Source organism: Nerophis lumbriciformis, linkage group LG10 (genome assembly GCF_033978685.3).
Source record: "Nerophis lumbriciformis linkage group LG10, RoL_Nlum_v2.1, whole genome shotgun sequence".
NCBI classification, from domain to species: domain Eukaryota; kingdom Metazoa; phylum Chordata; class Actinopteri; order Syngnathiformes; family Syngnathidae; genus Nerophis; species Nerophis lumbriciformis.
The window spans coordinates 47805535-47824773 of record NC_084557.2 but is presented as its reverse complement, the minus strand read 5'-3'; the positions used below and the strand labels follow the sequence as shown (position 1 = coordinate 47824773).

The 19239-nt window shown below is 40.8% G+C and overlaps 1 protein-coding gene across 1 annotated transcript in view; it reads left to right on the top strand.

The window, feature by feature from the left end:
• tle3a (TLE family member 3, transcriptional corepressor a) overlaps positions 1–19239 on the top strand; it is an 85137-nt gene that overhangs the window by 37197 nt on the left and 28701 nt on the right. The window contains exons 8-9 of the mRNA XM_072913983.1: positions 9286–9490; positions 16798–16808. Of these exons, the coding sequence (XP_072770084.1) occupies positions 9286–9490; positions 16798–16808 (216 nt within the window). The remainder of the gene's footprint in view (positions 1–9285; positions 9491–16797; positions 16809–19239) is intronic.

Genomic DNA, 19239 nt, shown 5'->3' with positions numbered 1-19239 from the left:
AAACAAAGATTGTGGACGACTGAAAAAGGGTTCACTGCGTTCATTGAATTTTGCTATTGAATAAACGCGCTGAGAGACGAAAAAAACAAACACACATGCACCTGGCAATTTATTGATGATGACAAACTTATCGAGTTAATATTCATTAATCGTTTGATTTATTGGCTCAGGCCTAGTTTTAATCAATATACTGTATGTTTCTAGTTACTGTTGGTTAGGGATGTCCCGATCCAGGTTTTTGCACTTCCGATCCGATACCGATATTGTTTCTGCACTTCCGATCCGATCCCGATACTGGCCTATCCGAGCATGTATTAAAGTTTAAAGTTATTTAGCCTACTTAGTTGTCAGAATCATGTTGAAAAGGGTTTTAGTACTCTTGATAACAACTAGCCAGCTGAATTAGGGGAGTTTGAATAATACACAATGGTTGGTAACAAGAAACTGACCTGTTTATTCAAGGATAAACACAAAATAGACCAAATTATACATGACAAACAGAAATGGCATCATTGAACTAGGGCTGGGCGATATGGCCTTTTTTTAATATTGCGATATTTTAAGGCCATATTGCGATACACAATATATATCTCGATATTTTGCCTTAGCCTTGAATGAACACTTGATGCATATAATCACAGCAGTATGATGATTCTATGTGTTTTGATTGATTGATTGAGACTTTTATTAGTAGGTTGCACAGTGGAGTACATATTCCGTACAATTGACCACTAAATGGTAACACCCGAATAAGTTTTTCAACTTGTTCAAGTCGGGGTCCACTTAAATTGATTCATGATACAGATATATACTATCAGATATATACTATCATCATAATGATACGACGATAATGACGGGGCGGCATGGCGTAGTGGGTAGAGCAACCATGCCAGAAACCTGAGGGTTGCAGGTTCGCTCCCCGCCTCTTACCATCCAAAAAAATCGCTGCCGTTGTGTCCTTGGGCAGGACACTTCACCCTTTGCCCCCGGTGCCACTCACGCCGGTGAATTGAATGATGAATGATAGGTGGTGGTCGGAGGGGCCGTTGGCGCAAATTGCAGCCACGTTTCCGTCAGTCTACCCCAGGGCAGCTGTGGCTATGAAAGTAGCTTACCACCACCAGGTGTGAATGATTGATGGGTTCTACATGTAAAGCGACTTTGGGTACTTAGAAAAGCGCTATATGAATCCCAGTTATTATTATTATTATAATACAGTCATCACACAAGATAATCACATTGAATTATTTACATTATTTATAATCCAGGGTGTGGAGGGGGGCGCCGGATGTAAGTGTCAAAAAGACAGCCAAAAGAGTTTGATATGAGAATAAATCTAAAGTTAAAATATAGGGTAGAAATGCACCCATTTGCAGGAAATGTAGTCTTGATTTTCAAAATGTTCTTTCAAGGCTTGCATGTCTACATTAAAACATTCTTCTTCATACTGCATTAATATATGCTACTTTTAAACTTTCATGCAGAGAAGGAAATCACAACTAAAAAAAAATCACTATTTTTTTCATACGGTGTTGATGTGGAAATGTTTGCCTCGGCATTTTGATGGTGTGGACGTGTGGCACCGAATGGAGATAAGCGTCTCGACAGACTTTACAATATTTGAACAATGATGACGAAAACTGTTTTCTCTGTCGTGTCCGTGTGTCGAAAATTGTTATGCGCTTATTTTTTTTTATTTGATTTTGTGCGTGGCATAGATTTGCCGTGCGCAGAGGACGCTTGAGCAGGCGCGCACCTTAGCGGCTGCGCTAGCATCACAGCTAACGTTAGCCATGCTGCTACCTCTGCTGGGAGAGGGCGTATACGTATGTGATGTATGTCGTGACAGTATGTGACGTATGACGTGACAGTATGTGACGTGTGTAAGAAGGTGCGCTCGCTGTCTGTAAGAGGGAGACACAGGAAAGACTGAGAAGAGCCTGTCGTGTAATGCCAGCAGCTAAAAGCAACTGTGTGAGAATCCACAGACCTGTGGATGTGTTGAAGGTGTGTTGGAAAATGCGGAATGGAAATTAGGGAGCAGCAGAAAAGTGGAATGTATTATTTAAATCGGTGCGTTGGAAAACACGGACCGAAGATTTTTTTTAAACTGGATCTGGATCGGCATTTTCCCATGCCTTGCCGATCCGATCCAAATATCGGATCGGGACATCCCTACTGTTGGTGTTTAGAAATGTCCAGAGGTGGTAAAAAAATCTCTTTTAATGTTGACAATTTTTTTTCTTTATCATAAAAAGCCAAATGGGTTACTAGTCTGATTTAATTGCATGTTACAAACTTCTACAAGCAGAATAATGTATATCGGTCTGTTGGCTCTACTTTGAACAGTAGAATGTTGTATGGTTTATTCACAGTCGCCGTCTACCATGGTGCATTTTCCTGATTAAGGCCTGTCCTCACCTTTTCCATATACACAAACTGTTTTATAAACCAGTCTGCCTGGAGTGCTGCAGGCCCGCTCATGTTGCAGGCGGTGGAGATGTAGCTACTTTATGTTTTACGAATACCTTCCCATCAGTTATTCATTGAGGAGAAGCTTTGCAAGGCATGCCAAAATCCTCATGCATATTGTAAAGCAAGGTGGGGTGAAAGAGCGTGCCAGGCAGCCTCCAGGAGCCGTCTACATGCCTTATTGATGGGGCCGAGGGCCATTAATAGGATGCAACTAGGACAGCCTCATGTTTTGAGATGACTGCTAGCAATTCCAGTTTGAGTTGCTAATAGGCCAAATACAGAAGCACCTCCGATTGTTTTGTTCTTGCAGCAAGTAGCCTTTTGTAAATGCATTTTGAAGTAAGGTCATAGGGATTTTGTGTCTACGTTTATAAATAGCGGTCATTTTTTTGTCTGTGGGTCCTTTTTATTCTAGTTAATCAAGCCTGTTCCCAAATGATGGCGATATTACATGGCATCTGTGTGTTTTTAACCAAGTCCAAGAAAAAAAACGCCTCCTTATCATGGAAGATTAAATTAGAGGAAACGGGCCAAACTCCTTTCTTTATTTATTATTGTCTTCATTTATGGTCCTCTAATGAGGGCTCTCGCTGATCAACCATGCACATTAGCCATCAGTGGCTCATTAAACACAATGAGAAAGGATGGCTTTCCCCTACCAATGAACCTTAATTTCCCTCATGGACAGAGTATTATAACACACTCACTGTCCTTATCTTCCTCCTGCCCTCCCCCTGCCTCCCTAGATGTATTTTGTAATTGCATTGACATGTGCCCTATAGCGCAAAGGACAATGCTCTGATGTGAAATCATGCCAGATATTGTCCAGTGAAGGCTTCTACATGTCCTGCACAGATAATACACGAAATATGAAGCAATTAAAATACACTCAGGACTGAGTTAATTTTCAGGGCCAATTGTAGTACCATATGCCCAATTTATAAGGTTGAGTTTCTGACTGAATACTCTGTTAAAGGGGAACATTATCACAATTTCAGAAGGGTTAAAACCATTAAAAATCAGTTCCCAGTGGCTTATTTTATATTTCGAAGTTTTCTTCAAAATTTTACTCAATATCCCTAAAAAAAGCTTCAAAGTGCCTGATTTTAACCATCGTTATATACACCCGTCCATTTTCCTGTGATGTCACATAGTGATGCCAATACAAACAAACATGGCAGTTAGAACAGCAAGCTATAGCGACATTAGCTCGGATTCAGACTCGGATTTCAGCGGCTTAAGCGATTCGACAGATTACGCATGTATTGAAACGGATGGTTGTAGTGTGGAGGCAGGTTGCGAAAACGAAATTGAAGAAGAAACTGAAGCTATTGAGCCATATCGGTTTGAACCGTATGCAAGCGAAACCGATGAAAACCACACGACAGCCAGCGACACGGGAGAAAGCGAGGACGAATTCGGCGATCGCCTTCTAACCAACGATTGGTATGTGTTTGTTTGGCATTAAAGGAAACTAAAAACTATCAATCAATCAATGTTTATTTATATAGCCCTAAATCACAAGTGTCTCAAAGGGCTGCACAAGCCACAACGACATCCTCGGTACAGAGCCCACATAAGGGCAAGGAAAAACTCACCCCAGTGGGACGTCGATGTGAATGACTATGAGAAACCTTGGAGAGGACCGCATATGTGGGTAACCCCCCCCCCCCCCTCTAGGGAGACCGAATGCAATGGATGTCGAGTGGGTCTAACATAATATTGTGAGAGTACAGTCCATAGTGGATCCAGCATAAGAGTAAGAGTCCAGTCCACAGTGGGGGCGGTAGGAAACCATCCCGAGCGGAGACGGGTCAGCAGCGCAGAGATGTTCCCAACCGATATACAGGCGAGCGGTCCACCCCGGGTCCCGACCCCGGACAGCCAGCACCCCATCCATGGCCACCGGACCTGTGTGTCTCCCCTTCCACAAGGGGTAGGGGGGAGCAGAGGAGAAAAGAAAAGAAACGGCAGATCAACTGGTCTAAAAAAGGGGGGCTATTCAAAGGCTAGAGTATACAAATGAGTTTTAAGATGGGACTTAAATGCTTCTACTGAGGTAGCATCTCTAATTGTTACCGGGAGGGCATTCCATAGTACTGGAGCCCCAATAGAAAACGCTCTATAGCCCGCAGACTTTTTTTGGGCTCTGGGAATCACTAATAAGCCGGAGTTCTTTGAACGCAGATTTCTTGCCGGGACATATGGTACAATACAATCAGCAAGATAGGATGGAGCTAGACCGTGTAGTATTTTATACGTAAGTAGTAAAACCTTAAAGTCACATCTTAAGTGCACAGGAAGCCAGTGCAGGTGTGCCAGTATAGGCGTAATATGATCAAACTTTCTTGTTCTTGTCAAAAGTCTAGCAGCCGCATTTTGTACCAATTGTAGTCTTTTAATGCTAGACATAGGGAGACCCGAAAATAATACGTTACAGTAGTCGAGACGAGACGTAACGAACGCATGAATAATGATCTCAGCGTCGCTAGTGGACAAAATGGAACAAATTTTTCCGATATTACGGAGATGAAAGAAGGCGGTTTTAGTAACACTCTTAATGTGTGATTCAAACGAGAGAGTTGGGTCGAAGATAATACCCAGATTCTTTACTGAGGCGCTTTGTGTAATTGTTTGGTTGTCAAATGTTAAGGTGGTATTATTAAATAAATGTCGGTGTTTAGCAGGACCGATAATCAGCATTTCCGTTTTCTTAGTGTTGAGTTGCAAGAAGTTAGCGGACATCCATTGTTTAAATTCATTAACTATGAACTAGGTTTACAGCATATGAAATACATTTGGCAACAACATGCACTTTGAGAGTGCAGACAGCCCAGTTTTCATCAATTAATATATTCTGTAGACATACCCTCATCCGCTCTCTTTTCCTGAAAGCTGATCTGTCCAGTCCAGTTGGAAATGCATCTGCTTTGAGTGTCGCAGGATATCCACACATTCCTGCCATCTCTGTCGTAGCATAGCTTTCGTCGGTAAAGTGTGCGGAACAAACGTCCAATTTCTTGCCACTTTCGCATCTTTGGACCACTGGTGCAACTTGAATCCGTCCCTGTTCGTGTTGTTACACCCTCCGACAACACACCGACGAGGCATGATGTCTCCAAGGTACGGAAAACAGTCGAAAAAACGGAAAATACCAGAGCTGATTTGATTCGGTGTTTGTAATGTGTTTGAGAAAATGGTGACGTCATCGCTCCAAGAGCGAATAATAGAAAGGCGTTTAATTCGCCAAAATTCACCCATTTAGAGTTCGAAAATCGGTTAAAAAAATATATGGTCTTTTTTCTGCAACATCAAGGTATATATTGACGCTTACATACCTGCCAACTACTCCGGTTTTCCCGTAATTAGTACGATTTTCATCAACCTATTCCGGGTTACGGTTGCAGTGATAAAAAATACGGTTTTTCATTAATTAAAACATTTTTTTTTTTAAAGTTTTATTCACGAAATCGCGTAACAACAATGACAATCGACACTGCTTCCCGTAACTTCCTATCGAGCCATTCCGAATGCCATGCGCGAGGCTATTTATAGCACCGCTGCCAAGCACGAGGCACCAGTTGCCATTGTTTCCAAACGAGCAAACGATCATGGAATCAGCCGGAGAAAAATCGCAAACGAGTCTTAAACCGAAAAGAAAACTGCAGTCATTCCGTGAAGAATATTCAAAAGCCTATCCGGGAATAATTATCCGTTCCAAAAAGGGTGAAAACTACGCGAATTGCACCTTGTGCAGACAAGATTTTTCGATCGGACACGGAGGAATTAGCGATGTAAAAGACCACGTTGGGACAAAAAAACACAAGTCTAATGCCGTTGCTAATGCCGTTGCCGTTGGATTTTAGCCACAAAAAGGTAATGACACCAATGTTATCTATTGGAATTGTTTAGTACTGTTATACTGTTAAAAGTGTTTATACTATTTATGCTTTCAAGTCCAAGTTGAAGAAATCTTGTTAAATGTTGACAGCATAACTACCAAAATACAGAAGTATGTCCTTAATATTTTTGCAGTGCTATTTCTGTTGAAAAGTTCAAATGATTACATTAGAGATGTGATGTGCCACTTTTCAAGTGTCTGATGGCTTCAATTAATTTTCATGAATTTTTCATATTTTGAATTCTTTTGAAAGGCTTACAAAAAAACTACATTTGAATTGTAATTCCATGCTATTAACAGGACTATTAATTTTAATGAAGTTAGCTTACCATGTTTACAGTATGATAATTGTGATAGAAATGTGAATTTTAGGCACAGAATATTTTTTACAATTGAACAAGGCAGTAGATTATACAAGCTTGGACAGAAAGTTAATAATGACACCAATTTGTTTTTATTTGAATTGTTTCGTACTGTTTTACCATTTGTTTACTGTAAAAAGTGTTTATACTGTTTATACCGTATTTTCCGCACCATAAGGCGCCCTGGGTTATAAGCCGTGCCTTCAATGAACGGCATATTTCAAAACTTTGTCCACCTATAAGCCGCCCCGTGTTGTAAGCCGCATCTAACTGCGCTAAAGGAATGTCAAAAAAACAGTCAAATAGGTCAGTCAAACTTTAATAATATATTAAAACCAGCGTGATGTGGGCGCGCATGGAATCGTATATCAACATGGACGGAGCTGCGTGAAAAAAGCCACCCGGCCTCTTCGCGTAAACTTAAACTTACCTTAACCACTCGCTCATCTTTTCTTCATCCATCCCTTCGAGTTAGCTTTTATGATGACGCCGGCTGGAAAGGTCTCTTTTGGCAAGGTCTTCCTTTTGAATATCACCATGGGTGGAAGTTTCTGGCCATTAGCATGGCAAGCTAGAACCACAGTGAAGGATGACTTCTCATTCCCTGTGGTGCGAATATTCACCGTACGTGCTCCCGTTGTATCCACAGTGCGGTTCACAGGAATATCAAAAGTCAGTGGAACCTCGTCCATGTTGATAATGTTCTCTGGCCGGATCTTTTTTTCAGCTATCTTGTTTTTACAATATGCACGGAAAGTAGCCAGCTTTTCTTGAAAGTCTTTAGGCAGTTGCTGTGAAATAGTAATCCGTGTGCGGATGGAGAGATTGCGTCTTTTCATGAACCGGATCCCTGTCGCTTAGTAGGAGCCATTTTGTGGTCTTTACAGATGTAAACACACAAAGGAAATGAAACGTACGGTAATATCCGCGCGCTTTTTCTTCTTCTACGCAGGCGGGTGGTTGCTTACAGTAGAAGAAGAAGCGCTTCCTGTTCTATGGGGGCGGGTGCTTACCTTGGCGGTTGCTTGCGTAGAAGAAGAAGCACTTCCTCTTCTATGGGGAAAAAAGATGGCGGCTGTTTACCGTAGTTGCGAGACCGAAACTTTATGAAAATGAATCTTAATATTAATCCATATATAAAGCGCACCGGGTTAAAAGCCGCACTGTCAGCTTTTGAGTAAATTTGTGGTTTTTAGGTGCGGCTAATAGTGCGGAAAATACGGTACTTTCAATTAACAAATTGAAGTCTTGTGAAAGGTTGACAGGATAACTGGCATTAACTGTCAAAATAATTTCAAACTATTGAAGTTAGCTTACAGAATAAACATGTCAATCAACCCATATGATTTTTGCTGTAATATTTTTGTTTTGAAAAGTCACTGTGACTGATAGAAAAGTGATGGTTTTAGCAACATTTTAACCTGTCTGAATGCTAATAATCATTTTGCGTCGGGGGGCGAACCTGAACCCCCCACCAAGACTTTGTCCTGGACCTACCGGGGCCTGCGGCCCCTGGACCCTGGCTACTAGGTTTTTCTGATTTCAAAAGTTGGCAGGTATGCGCTTACATAGGTCTGGTGATAATGTTCCCCTTTAATAGTCAGTATGCTGTCTCACCTCCCTGGTTTTTACAAAGTGCCTCATATTGGTGAAATGGCGATAATGGCGGCTGATTGAAGCCATTCTTGTAAAAGAGAGGAGCTGCATGCCGTAACAGCAGCTGAATTATTTAGCTGGCTCGCAGACAGGTAATAAATTGCTGATGTTTTTTATTGGTGTCTCAGCTAAGTATTATTTAACCTTGCTTTAAACTGCTTACTTCCATGCTAAGGGGCTTTTAACTCCCAGCCATTTCCCCATGCCTTTTCAAATATTGATGGTGAATATGGGAGGGTTGACTGAGTGCCAGCATGGGACCCCCTGCTCCTAGCTCCCACAGCAGCCCTCCAGACGCACACAAACGCGTACTCCAAACACTCAAAGTGAGACGGCTGCAGTGCCAGCTCTCGGCACTTAGCGTTCCTTCAGTCTTTTTTAAGTTTGCCCGTGCAAGCAAATGATTCATGTTCTGTTAATCCGGGAACATGAGTATGATAGGAGTAAATAGAGTCTACTTGGCTTTTTTTTTGGAAGTGTTTTAAAAGCAGGTAGTTGTTTAGCCCACAGGCTGTCAGATTCACGTTGCTTAAGAGGATTGCTCACTGGTGGCATAGAATATGGAGCGCTCTACTTTACCTGCAGAGAAATGTTTATTCTCCATTAAACGCAGGTCGACTCAAAGTGGCTCTTTGTGGTTGCTGTTTCCTTAACTTTACATGCTGTGCAATCAAGCATCTTGACCCCCGGGTCATTAAATGTGTAGAGTAGTTGAACAGAAGTCATTCTCTCATGTGTGCAAAGAGAGAACTGGCCAAGTGTAGAAAGAGCAGTGTGATCCTGACCGTCAATGTGCTCATATCACGGAGGGTTCAACAGATCCATCGTATTTATGTGAACTCCTTGCCTCTTCCCTCTGACCCACTCGGTGTCTGTTTTGTCTACTTGCAGCAGCAGCAGCTCCAGGCGCAGCACCTCTCCCACGCTGCTCACGGGCCTCCAGTCCAGCTGCCTCCGCATCCCTCCGGCCTGCAACCGCCTGGCATCCCTCCCGTCACGGGCGCGGGATCGGGCCTGCTCGCGCTCGGAGCTCTGGGCAGCCAAGCCCACCTCCCAGTGAAGGATGAGAAGAACCACCACGATCTGGAACACAGAGGTAAGGCCCAATTAGCAACAAAACAGATGTATGCGAATGTTTAGACAGCTGAATAGATGTTAAACAAGGATAAAACATCTCATGGCGGAGTGCTTCTGCGTCTCTAGAGCAGATTCGCGGGGCCCTAAGGTGGCGAGCACATCCTGTCTGTTCACATTCTGTCTGGGTAATGAGCTGATACATTCCCAGCCCATGACTGCATAAGCTATTCAACAGCTTTAGCACAGTGATAAGTGAGGCCCGGTGCCCTCAGGTTGGTTCTCACGCATACTGCCAGGGGCATTTGTTATTATATGTTAACCGACTTATTTGTTTCTCTTTGTTGTGCTTGGCTTCTTCATCATCATCACCTTCTTCACCGTGACCGACATTGTGATGTTTGACAAGCTGAGAGCACGGTGAGTGTGTACATACCTTACTTTTTTGTGTAATTTTAGCACTAATTGAAGTATAACAATGGCAAAGAGTGCACACCTTTATCTGAATACACAAATGTAATGGGTTCTTCCTTGTCTCATGCCCTACTTCACCACAACGGTGAGTGCAAGGCTGTTATGTAGTTTTAATTGATTTTTAAATGCGCCAGAAAATAACCCATTTTGTACACTGTTGAGGTGATTAGGGCGTTATTGTGTTCCTGTATAGTATTTCTCCAGCAATGGTCATGTGGTGACATCAATGATGGTATTTTGAGAGGTAATCATTGAAGTCGGACATCACTGAAGGCCTAGGTGGGAAACGCACGGCCCGCTACTGGGTGTTAGCCAGCGTAGTATGCCAATATCATCCTCGGTAACAAGTTAATATTTGTGTCACTAATACCTGATGGAAAGGGTAGTTATTCCATGTTTACCTCGACCTTAAAGTTAGCATATATAGTAGGGATGTCCCGATCCGATATTTGGATCGGATCGGCTGCCGATATTTGCCAAAAATTGCGTATCGGCAAGGCATGGGAAAATGCCGATCCAGATCCAGTTTAAAAAAAAACTCCGGTCCGTGTTTTCCAACGCACCTATTTAAATAATACATTCCACTTTTCTGCTGCTCCGTAATTTCCGTTCCACATTTTCCAGCACACCTTCAACACATCCACAATTCTCACGCAGTTGCTTTTAGCTGCTGGCATTACACGACAGGCTCTTCTCACTCTTTCCTGTGTCTCCCTCTCACAGACAGCGAGCGCACCTTCTTACACACGTCATACTGTCACGTCATACGTCACATACTGTCACGTCATACGTCACATACGTATACGTCCTCTCCCAGCAGAGAGCGAGGTAGCGGCATGGCTAACGTTAGCTGTGATGCTAGCGCAGCCGCTACGGTGCGCGCCTGCTCAAGCGTCCTCTGCGCACGGCAAATCTATGCCCCGCACAAAATCAAATAAAAAAATAAGCGCATAACAATTTTCGACACACGGACACAACAGAGACAACAGTTTTCGTCATCATTGTTCAAATATTGTGACGTCTGTCGAGACGCTTATCTCCATTCGGTGCCACACGTCCACACCATCAAAATGGCAAACATTTCCACATCAACACCGTATGAAAAAATTAGTGATTTTTTTAGTTGTGATTTCCTTCTCTGCATGAAAGTTTAAAAGTAGCATATATTAATGCAGTATGAAGAAGAATGTTTTAATGTAGACATGCAAGCCTTGAAAGAACATTTAGAAAATCAAGACTACATTTCCTGCAAATGGGTGCATTTCTACCCTATTTTTTAACTTTAGATTTATTCTCATATCAAACTCTTTTGGCTGTCTTTTTGACACTTACATCAGGCGCCCCCCTCCACACCCTGGATTATAAATAATGTAAATAATTCAATGTGATTATCTTGTGTGATGACTGTATTATGATGATAGTATATATCTGATAGTATATATCTGTATCATGAATCAATTTAAGTGGACCCCGACTTAAACAAGTTGAAAAACTTATTGGGGTGTTACCATTTAGTGGTCAATTGTACGGAATATGTACTTCACTGTGCAACCTACTAATAAAAGTCTCAATCAATCAATCAAAACACACAGAATCATCATACTGCTGTGATTATATGCATCAAGTGTTCATTCAAGGCTAAGGCAAAATATCGAGATATATATCGTGTATCGCAATATGGCCTTAAAATATCGCAATATTAAAAAAAGGCCATATCGCCCAGCCCTAGTTCAATGATGCCATTTCTGTTTGTCATGTATAATTTAGTCTATTTTGTGTTTATCCTTGAATAAACAGGTCAGTTTCTTGTTACCAACCATTGTGTATTATTCAAACTCCCCTAATTCAGCTGGCTAGTTGTTATCAAGAGTACTAAAAACCCTTTTCAACATGATTCTGACAACTAAGTAGGCTAAATAACTTTAAACTTTAATACATGCTCGGATAGGCCAGTATCGGTCAGTATCGATATCGGTCAGTATCGGTATCGGATCGGAAGTGCAAAAACCTGGATCGGGACATCCCTAATATATAGTAAAGGTAGGTGCTCCCTTAGATGCACTATCCAGTTTATTGTTGCTGCAAGCAGCATTCTATGCACATTAAGCATGTCTGACAACATTCCTCCTCCACCGTGGCGGACTGTATTATACGGCAGGTGACGCGTTCCCAAACAGTTGATTTAGTCATTTTCAAACAGAAGCTAGCCTCATTCATCAGCCTGCAGTGCTGTGTGCACCGGGAGGGGTCCTGGTATTGCCACTGCCGCCAAACGCAACCTTAAAGGGGAACATTATCATAATTTCAGAAGGGTTAAAACCTTTAAAAATCAGTTCCCAGTGGCTTATTTTATTTTTCGAAGTTTTTTTCAAAATTCTACCCATCACACAATATCCCTAAAAAAAGCTTCAAAGTGCCTGATTTGAACCATCGTTATATACACCCGTCCATTTTCCTGTGACGTCACATAGTGAAGCCAACACAAACAAACATGGCGCATAGAACAGCAAGCTATAGCGACATTAGCTCGGATTCAGACTCGGATTTCAGCGGCTTAAGCGATTCAACAGATTACGCATGTATTGAAACGGATGGTTGTAGTGTGGAGGCAGGTAGCGAAAATCAAATTGAAGAAGAAACTGAAGCTATTGAGCCATATCGGTTTGAACCGTATGCAAGCGAAACCGACGAAAACGGCACGACAGCCAGCGACACGGGAGAAAGCAAGGACGAATTCGGCGATCGCCTTCTAACCAACGATTGGTATGTGTTTGTTTGGCATTAAAGGAAACTAACAACTATGAACTAGGTTTACAGCATATGAAATACATTTGGCAACAACATGCACTTTGAGAGTGCAGACAGCCCAATTTTCATCAATTAATATATTCTGTAGACATACCCTCATCCGCTCTCTTTTCCTGAAAGCTGATCTGTCCAGTTTTGGAGTTGATGTCAGCAGGCCAGGGAAGCTAGGGTCGATATTCTTCTCTTGATCATCTTCGGTGGCATAAGGGACGGTGTGAGCCAAGACATCTAGGGGGTTTAGCTCGCTCGTCTGCGGGAACAAACTGCCGCCATTGCTTGCCGTGCTACCGAGGTCCTTTGTCCCTGAATCGCTCACACACTCCGGCAGATTCAATGGGGGTCTGGCGGCAGATTTCTTTGACTTTATGGTTGGAAATGCATCTGCTTTGAGTGTCGCAGGATATCCACACATTCTTGCCATCTCTGTCATAGCATAGCTTTCGTCGGTAAAGTGTGCGGAACAAACGTCCAATTTCTTGCCACTTTGGCATCTTTGGGCCACTGGTGCAACTTGAATCCGTCCCTATTCGTGTTGTTACACCCTCCGACAACACACCGACGAGGCATGATGTCTCCAAGGTACGGAAAACAGTCGAAAAAACGGAAAATAACAGAGCTGATTTGATTCGGTGTTTGTAATGTGTTTGAGAAAATGGCGGATTGCTTCCCGATGTGACGTCACAACGTGACGTCATTGCTCCAAGAGCGAATAATAGAAAGGCGTTTAATTCGCCAAAATTCACCCATTTAGAGTTCGAAAATCGGTTAAAAAAATATATGGTCTTTTTTCTGCAACATCAGGTATATATTGACGCTTACATAGGTCTGGTGATAATGTTCCCCTTTAATAGTCAGTATGCTGTCTCACCTCCCTGGTTTGGTATGTGTTTGTTTGGCATTAAAGGAAACTAACAACTATGAACTAGGTTTACAGCATATGAAATACATTTGGCAACAACATGCACTTTGAGAGTGCAGACAGCCCATTTCAGGCGCGCTAAGAACATATATTTTTCCACGATTTCAGCACTCAGGTTAACCATACCTAAATAGACACAAAATACTGCATTACACAAGACTACCCGAATGTACTCGAATGATTGAAAAAAATAAATGTTTTTAAGCTAAATTATTGGTAAACACAGTTTATGTATAATAATTTACATAAAACCGCGAGTAATGAATAAAGTTTTCATCAATTAATATATTCTGTAGACATACCCTCATCCGCTCTCTTTTCCTGAAAGCTGATCTGTCCAGTTTTGGAGTTGATGTCAGCATCTGCTTTGAGTGTCGCAGGATATCCACACATTCTTGCCATCTCTGTCGTAGCATAGCTTTCGTCGGTAAAGTGTGCGGAACAAACCACTGACCATTTCGTCGGCTTTCCCCACAGCCTTGTATTTTGAACAAATTTTGTCCAATTTTTTGCCACTTTGCATCTTTGGGCCACTGGTGCAACTTGAATCCATCCCTGTTCGTGTTGTTACACCCTCCGACAACACACCGACGAAAGTGAGAAAATGGCGGATTGCTTCCCGATGTGACGTCACTCCGAGAGCGAATAATAGAAAGGCGTTTAATTCGCCAAAATTCACCCATTTAGAGTTTGGAAATCGGTTAAAAAAATATATGGTCTTTTTTCTGCAACATCAAGGTATATATTGACGCTTAAATAGGTCTGGTGATAATGTTCCCCTTTAACCTTGTTGGAGGTACCGAACCCTTCTTTAGTGGAAAATAACATTTTTTTTTTTTTTTCTAATTCAAGACAAAGTTATATGTTTTTGGTAACACTTTAGTATGGGGAACATATTCTAAATAACAAAGACTTAATTTAGAGTTATTTGGACACTAGGGGAACATATTCTATGTAATAAAGACTTAATTTAGAGTTATTTGGTTAGGGTCAGGGTTAGAGGGTTAGGGTCATAAAAAGGCCATGCCGAAAAAGGCATTAATAAGTACTTAATAACGACTAGTCAAGAGCCAATATGTTACTAATTTGCATGTTAATAAGCAACTAATTAATGGTGAATATGTTCCCCATGCTAAAGTGTTACCATGTTTTTTTACTGGTGCATGAACATCACCTTGTTCAAAGAACAAAACCAACACAGTGCATGAACTCACAACAAATTACACACCTGTAAATCAGTCTGACTTCTGCTGTTGCCGTATCTGTAATACGCAGATAGAATAGCAGAATATCAGAATAGTTTTTATTGCCATTGTTTGAGAAGAAGATATTGAGAAGTTTGTATTTACACGATGAGTCAAGTGTGTTTTGACCTCCGTCGAACCCCTGAGGCCAACTCACCGAACCCCCAGGGTTCCATCGAACCCAGGTTAAGAACCACTGCACGAGAAGGATTTTATCTTCTTAGGGATGCATCAGATTGAAGATTGTTGGACTAAACTGGAAATGTGGAAACCAAGGCCGAAGCACCAAAAATAAATGATTATGCCAGTTATCATTATTAACATTGTCGGTGTCTCTGGGATATATTAAAGTACGTCCACATCGCAGACATGTTGACTCCCCTGTAGACGAGGCATGGGCCGGTTTTTAGAATCTGACTCTACGATAACTTCATGCAAAAATATCACGGTATAATGTTATGGTATTATAATTACAGCTCCAAAATGTGTTATTTTGAAATGTCTATTAAAAAGAGGAGAAATATTTTTTGAGAGAAGTCATTTTTAAACTGTGATAAAACTATGAAAAAAACTGCGACTTATAATCCGAAAAATACAGTAGTCACTTTTTAACGCCAGGTAATACCTTTTTTAAAACTGTAACCGGCTCATGTCTACTTCAGACAAGTGCATGTTTTCTGTTCATGTCATCACGATAGGGCTGGCAAAAATATTGATCGCGATTATTTTTGATTGATATTATAATAACGATTAATTACGTGATTTTTATATATATAAATATAGTTTTTTTTTTTTAAACTAGTATATTTTAGTAATGAATAAACCACATGTCAAATAATAATGTCAATAACAATAAATTAAGATAACCATAGCAATATAAAAAACAAAATTAAGTCTTAATTATCTGTGCTGTTGTTCTCGGCTAGACTAGTAAAGAGACGACTCACTTGAAAAAAAAAAAAAAAAGATGTGACCCTTTGTTCTGTTTGCACGTTAATCTTACATAGATAATATTGTTCACAGCAACACAAGCAGATGAGATGTGTTGTGAGTGTAGGGAATGTTTATTGCTAGCTTTGCCTTTGTAGTTTAGTCGCTGTTTCAAGTGACCGTCTCGACATTGTTTAGTTTAGGGCAGGGCGGCTAAGTGTGTCAAAGATAATTGAGCGCTACCAGACACGCTATTTTCCCAAACAAATGTTACTTTTCTTTACAATGACAACATTTGTCTTACATTTATGTAAATGTCCCTGATATTCTGCGTTTAACAGCGGGTTCCGTTTTATTGGCCAATTATCTGACTCTGTCGGCGGTTACGTAAAAGCAAAAATCATATGGCCTTAGTTTTTTTGTCGAGTTTTGTGATTATTGATTAATATTGGTGTAACAGTACACAAACATTTCGGTTCAGTACGTACCTCGGTTTAGAGGTCACGGTTCGGTTCATTTTCAGAACAGTAAGAAAACAACAAAATATAAATTTTTTGGTTATTTATTTACCAAATTTGCAAAATCTTCCACCAAGAATATTTTTCTTAGTGGAATATTTGATGTGAAGTAATGGGAACCTTGGATAGGTCAATAATTCATAATAACATTGATTTTGATTCAATATTATGTTTTGAGCAATGACAGTTTGAAAGAACAAAAACAGCTTTGTTTTATTATTCAACATTGCAACTTTTTCTAAATTACATTTCACCTTTAAGCTTTTTTATTTCACTTTTGTTATGTTTTTGTTTATTTTAATAGTATTTTTAGAATGTGCCGTGGGCCTTTAAAACATTAGCTGTGGGCCGCAAATGGCTTCCGGGGCACACTTTTGACACCCCTGCTATAGCTAATAAAAAATTAAAATGTGATAAATCTATGGATAAAAAGCAGAGCCTGGCGACGCATGCGCGTTTTTCATAACTCTCTCTATCTCTCTCTCTCTCTCTCTCTCTCTCTCTCTCTCTCTCTCTCTCTCTCTCTCTCTCTCTCTCTCTCTCTCTCTGTCTCTGCCCCTCCCTCATCAATGCTGCTGCACGCACAATTTGTTTTGTTTTTAACCCCTTCTTAACCCTGAACGTACATTGAAAATACACGCAACCCTAACCAGAGGTGGGTAGTAACGCGCTACATTTACTCCGTTACATCTACTTGAGTAACTTTTGGGATAAATTGTACTTCTAAGAGTAGTTTTAATGCAACTTACTTTTACTTTTACTTGAGTATATTTATAGAGAAGAAACGCTACTTTTACTCCGCTACTTTTATCTACATTCAGCTCGCTACTCGCTACTAATTTTTATCGATCTGTTAATGCACGCTTTGTTTGTTTTGGTCTGTCAGACAGACCTTCAAAGTGCCTGCGTTACTGGTGACGTTTCACTCCGTTCCACCAATAAAATGCAGTCACTAGTGACGTTTGACTCCGTTCCACCAATCAGATGCAGTCACTGGTGACGTTGGACCAATCAAACAGAGCCAGGCGGTCACATGACCTGACTTAAACAAGTTGAAAAACTTATTGGGGTGTTACCATTTAGTGGTCAATTGTACGGAATATGTACTGTACTGTGCAATCTGCTAATACAAGTTTCAATCAATCAATCAAAAGTGTGAAGGAAAAGAGACACTTTTTTTTATTTCAACCGTACATCCCGTCACAAGCCTAAAGACTGACTGCACAGTTCCTGTCTTCACAATAAAAGTGCCGCTCAGTCGCGCATGCACTTACAAAATAAGAGTCTCCGAAAGCCAGCGCAAACAAGCTAGCAAGCTACGGAATTTGCCGCCAATGTATTTCTTGTAAAGTGTGTGAAAACGAATATGGAAGCTGGACAAATAAGATACCAAAAACCAACCACTTTCATGTGGTATTAGACCGAAAGGAGGAACTTTTCTTCTCCTCCATTTGAAAACGTGGAGTTATCAGCACTACTGTCTGATTCCAATCAATGCAAGTCATCAGAATCAGGTAATACACCAACTTATATTCTTGTCTTCACGAAAGAAAGGAATCTATATGTGTTAAACATGCATGTATATTCATTAAAACACCTTTAACATGTGAACAAAAACGGCAAAATAAATAAATATAAATGATATACTGTATATATCAATGTATGTGTGTGTGTATATATATATATATATATATATATATATATATATATATATATATATATATATGATATGTGTGTGTATGTTACTCATCAGTTACTCAGTACTTGAGTAGTTTTTTCACAACATACTTTTTACTTTTACTCAAGTAAATATTTGGGTGACTACTCCTTACTTTTACTTGAGTAATAAATCTCTAAAGTAACAGTACTCTTACTTGAGTACAATTTCTGGCTACTCTACCCACCTCTGACCCTAACTCAAAATGCCGGACATTTGAGGCATTTAAGAAACTCCGCCCTGACAGCCCCGCAAAAGAGGACATGTCCGGTGAAAAGAGGACTTATGGTCAGTCTATCGTAGCACGTTAGCTGCTAGCATGCCGTGTGTTGTGCCTGGGTGTGCATTGTTTACACAACGTGTGGAAAGCTACTTAATATGTCCGTGTGGAAACTCGTTCAGTACACCTACGAACCGAACCGAAACCCCGTACCGAAACGGTTCAATACAAATACACCCCAATTGATTAGGCATACCAGCGCTGTGTCAAATAAAAAGTAGCAACTATGGGTGACATCCCAAACTTCTCCTAGACATGCTCTTTTTTTCCCACTCATTTGCGCCTCATCTGTTTACAGTCACAAGCCTAGGAATTTGCATACACGTTGCGCGGTCCATTAATCTTTTTTGTTTTTCGATGATCATATTTTCATAATCGTGAGAAGCCATGATTAAAATCGAAACCAAAATTGTATTAATTGTCCAGCCCTACATCGCAACCTCCAGTTTCGGTGATAAAAGTGAAAATGCAACTTTCGGTGGTTGAATCATTGTTTCATTACTTGAATCATTGTTTCATCACAAGTCTGGGCTTCCCTGATGGCTTTGACTGGAAGCAAAGTTTGTGCATACTTCGTTTAAATGGAAATATAAACATAACCCTTTTGACAGAGGGTTCATTCATGCCAATTGAGGTTAAAAATGTAAATCCAACGTGTTCAATCCAGGAGGGGAATGACTGGTATCATGCCGAAGAGATTAGAAGCCTTGTAATTTCATCGCAATTATCGAATGACGTGGACGTCCACGTCTTAAAGGATTTATTTGATCCCTTCCCCCTTCTCCCTTGTTTACCAGCTCACTCCTTCTTGGCATGTGATGAATATTTACACTCACAAATGGGAAATTGTTTTGATTTCCTCCCATCTCTTGAAGCTGTGT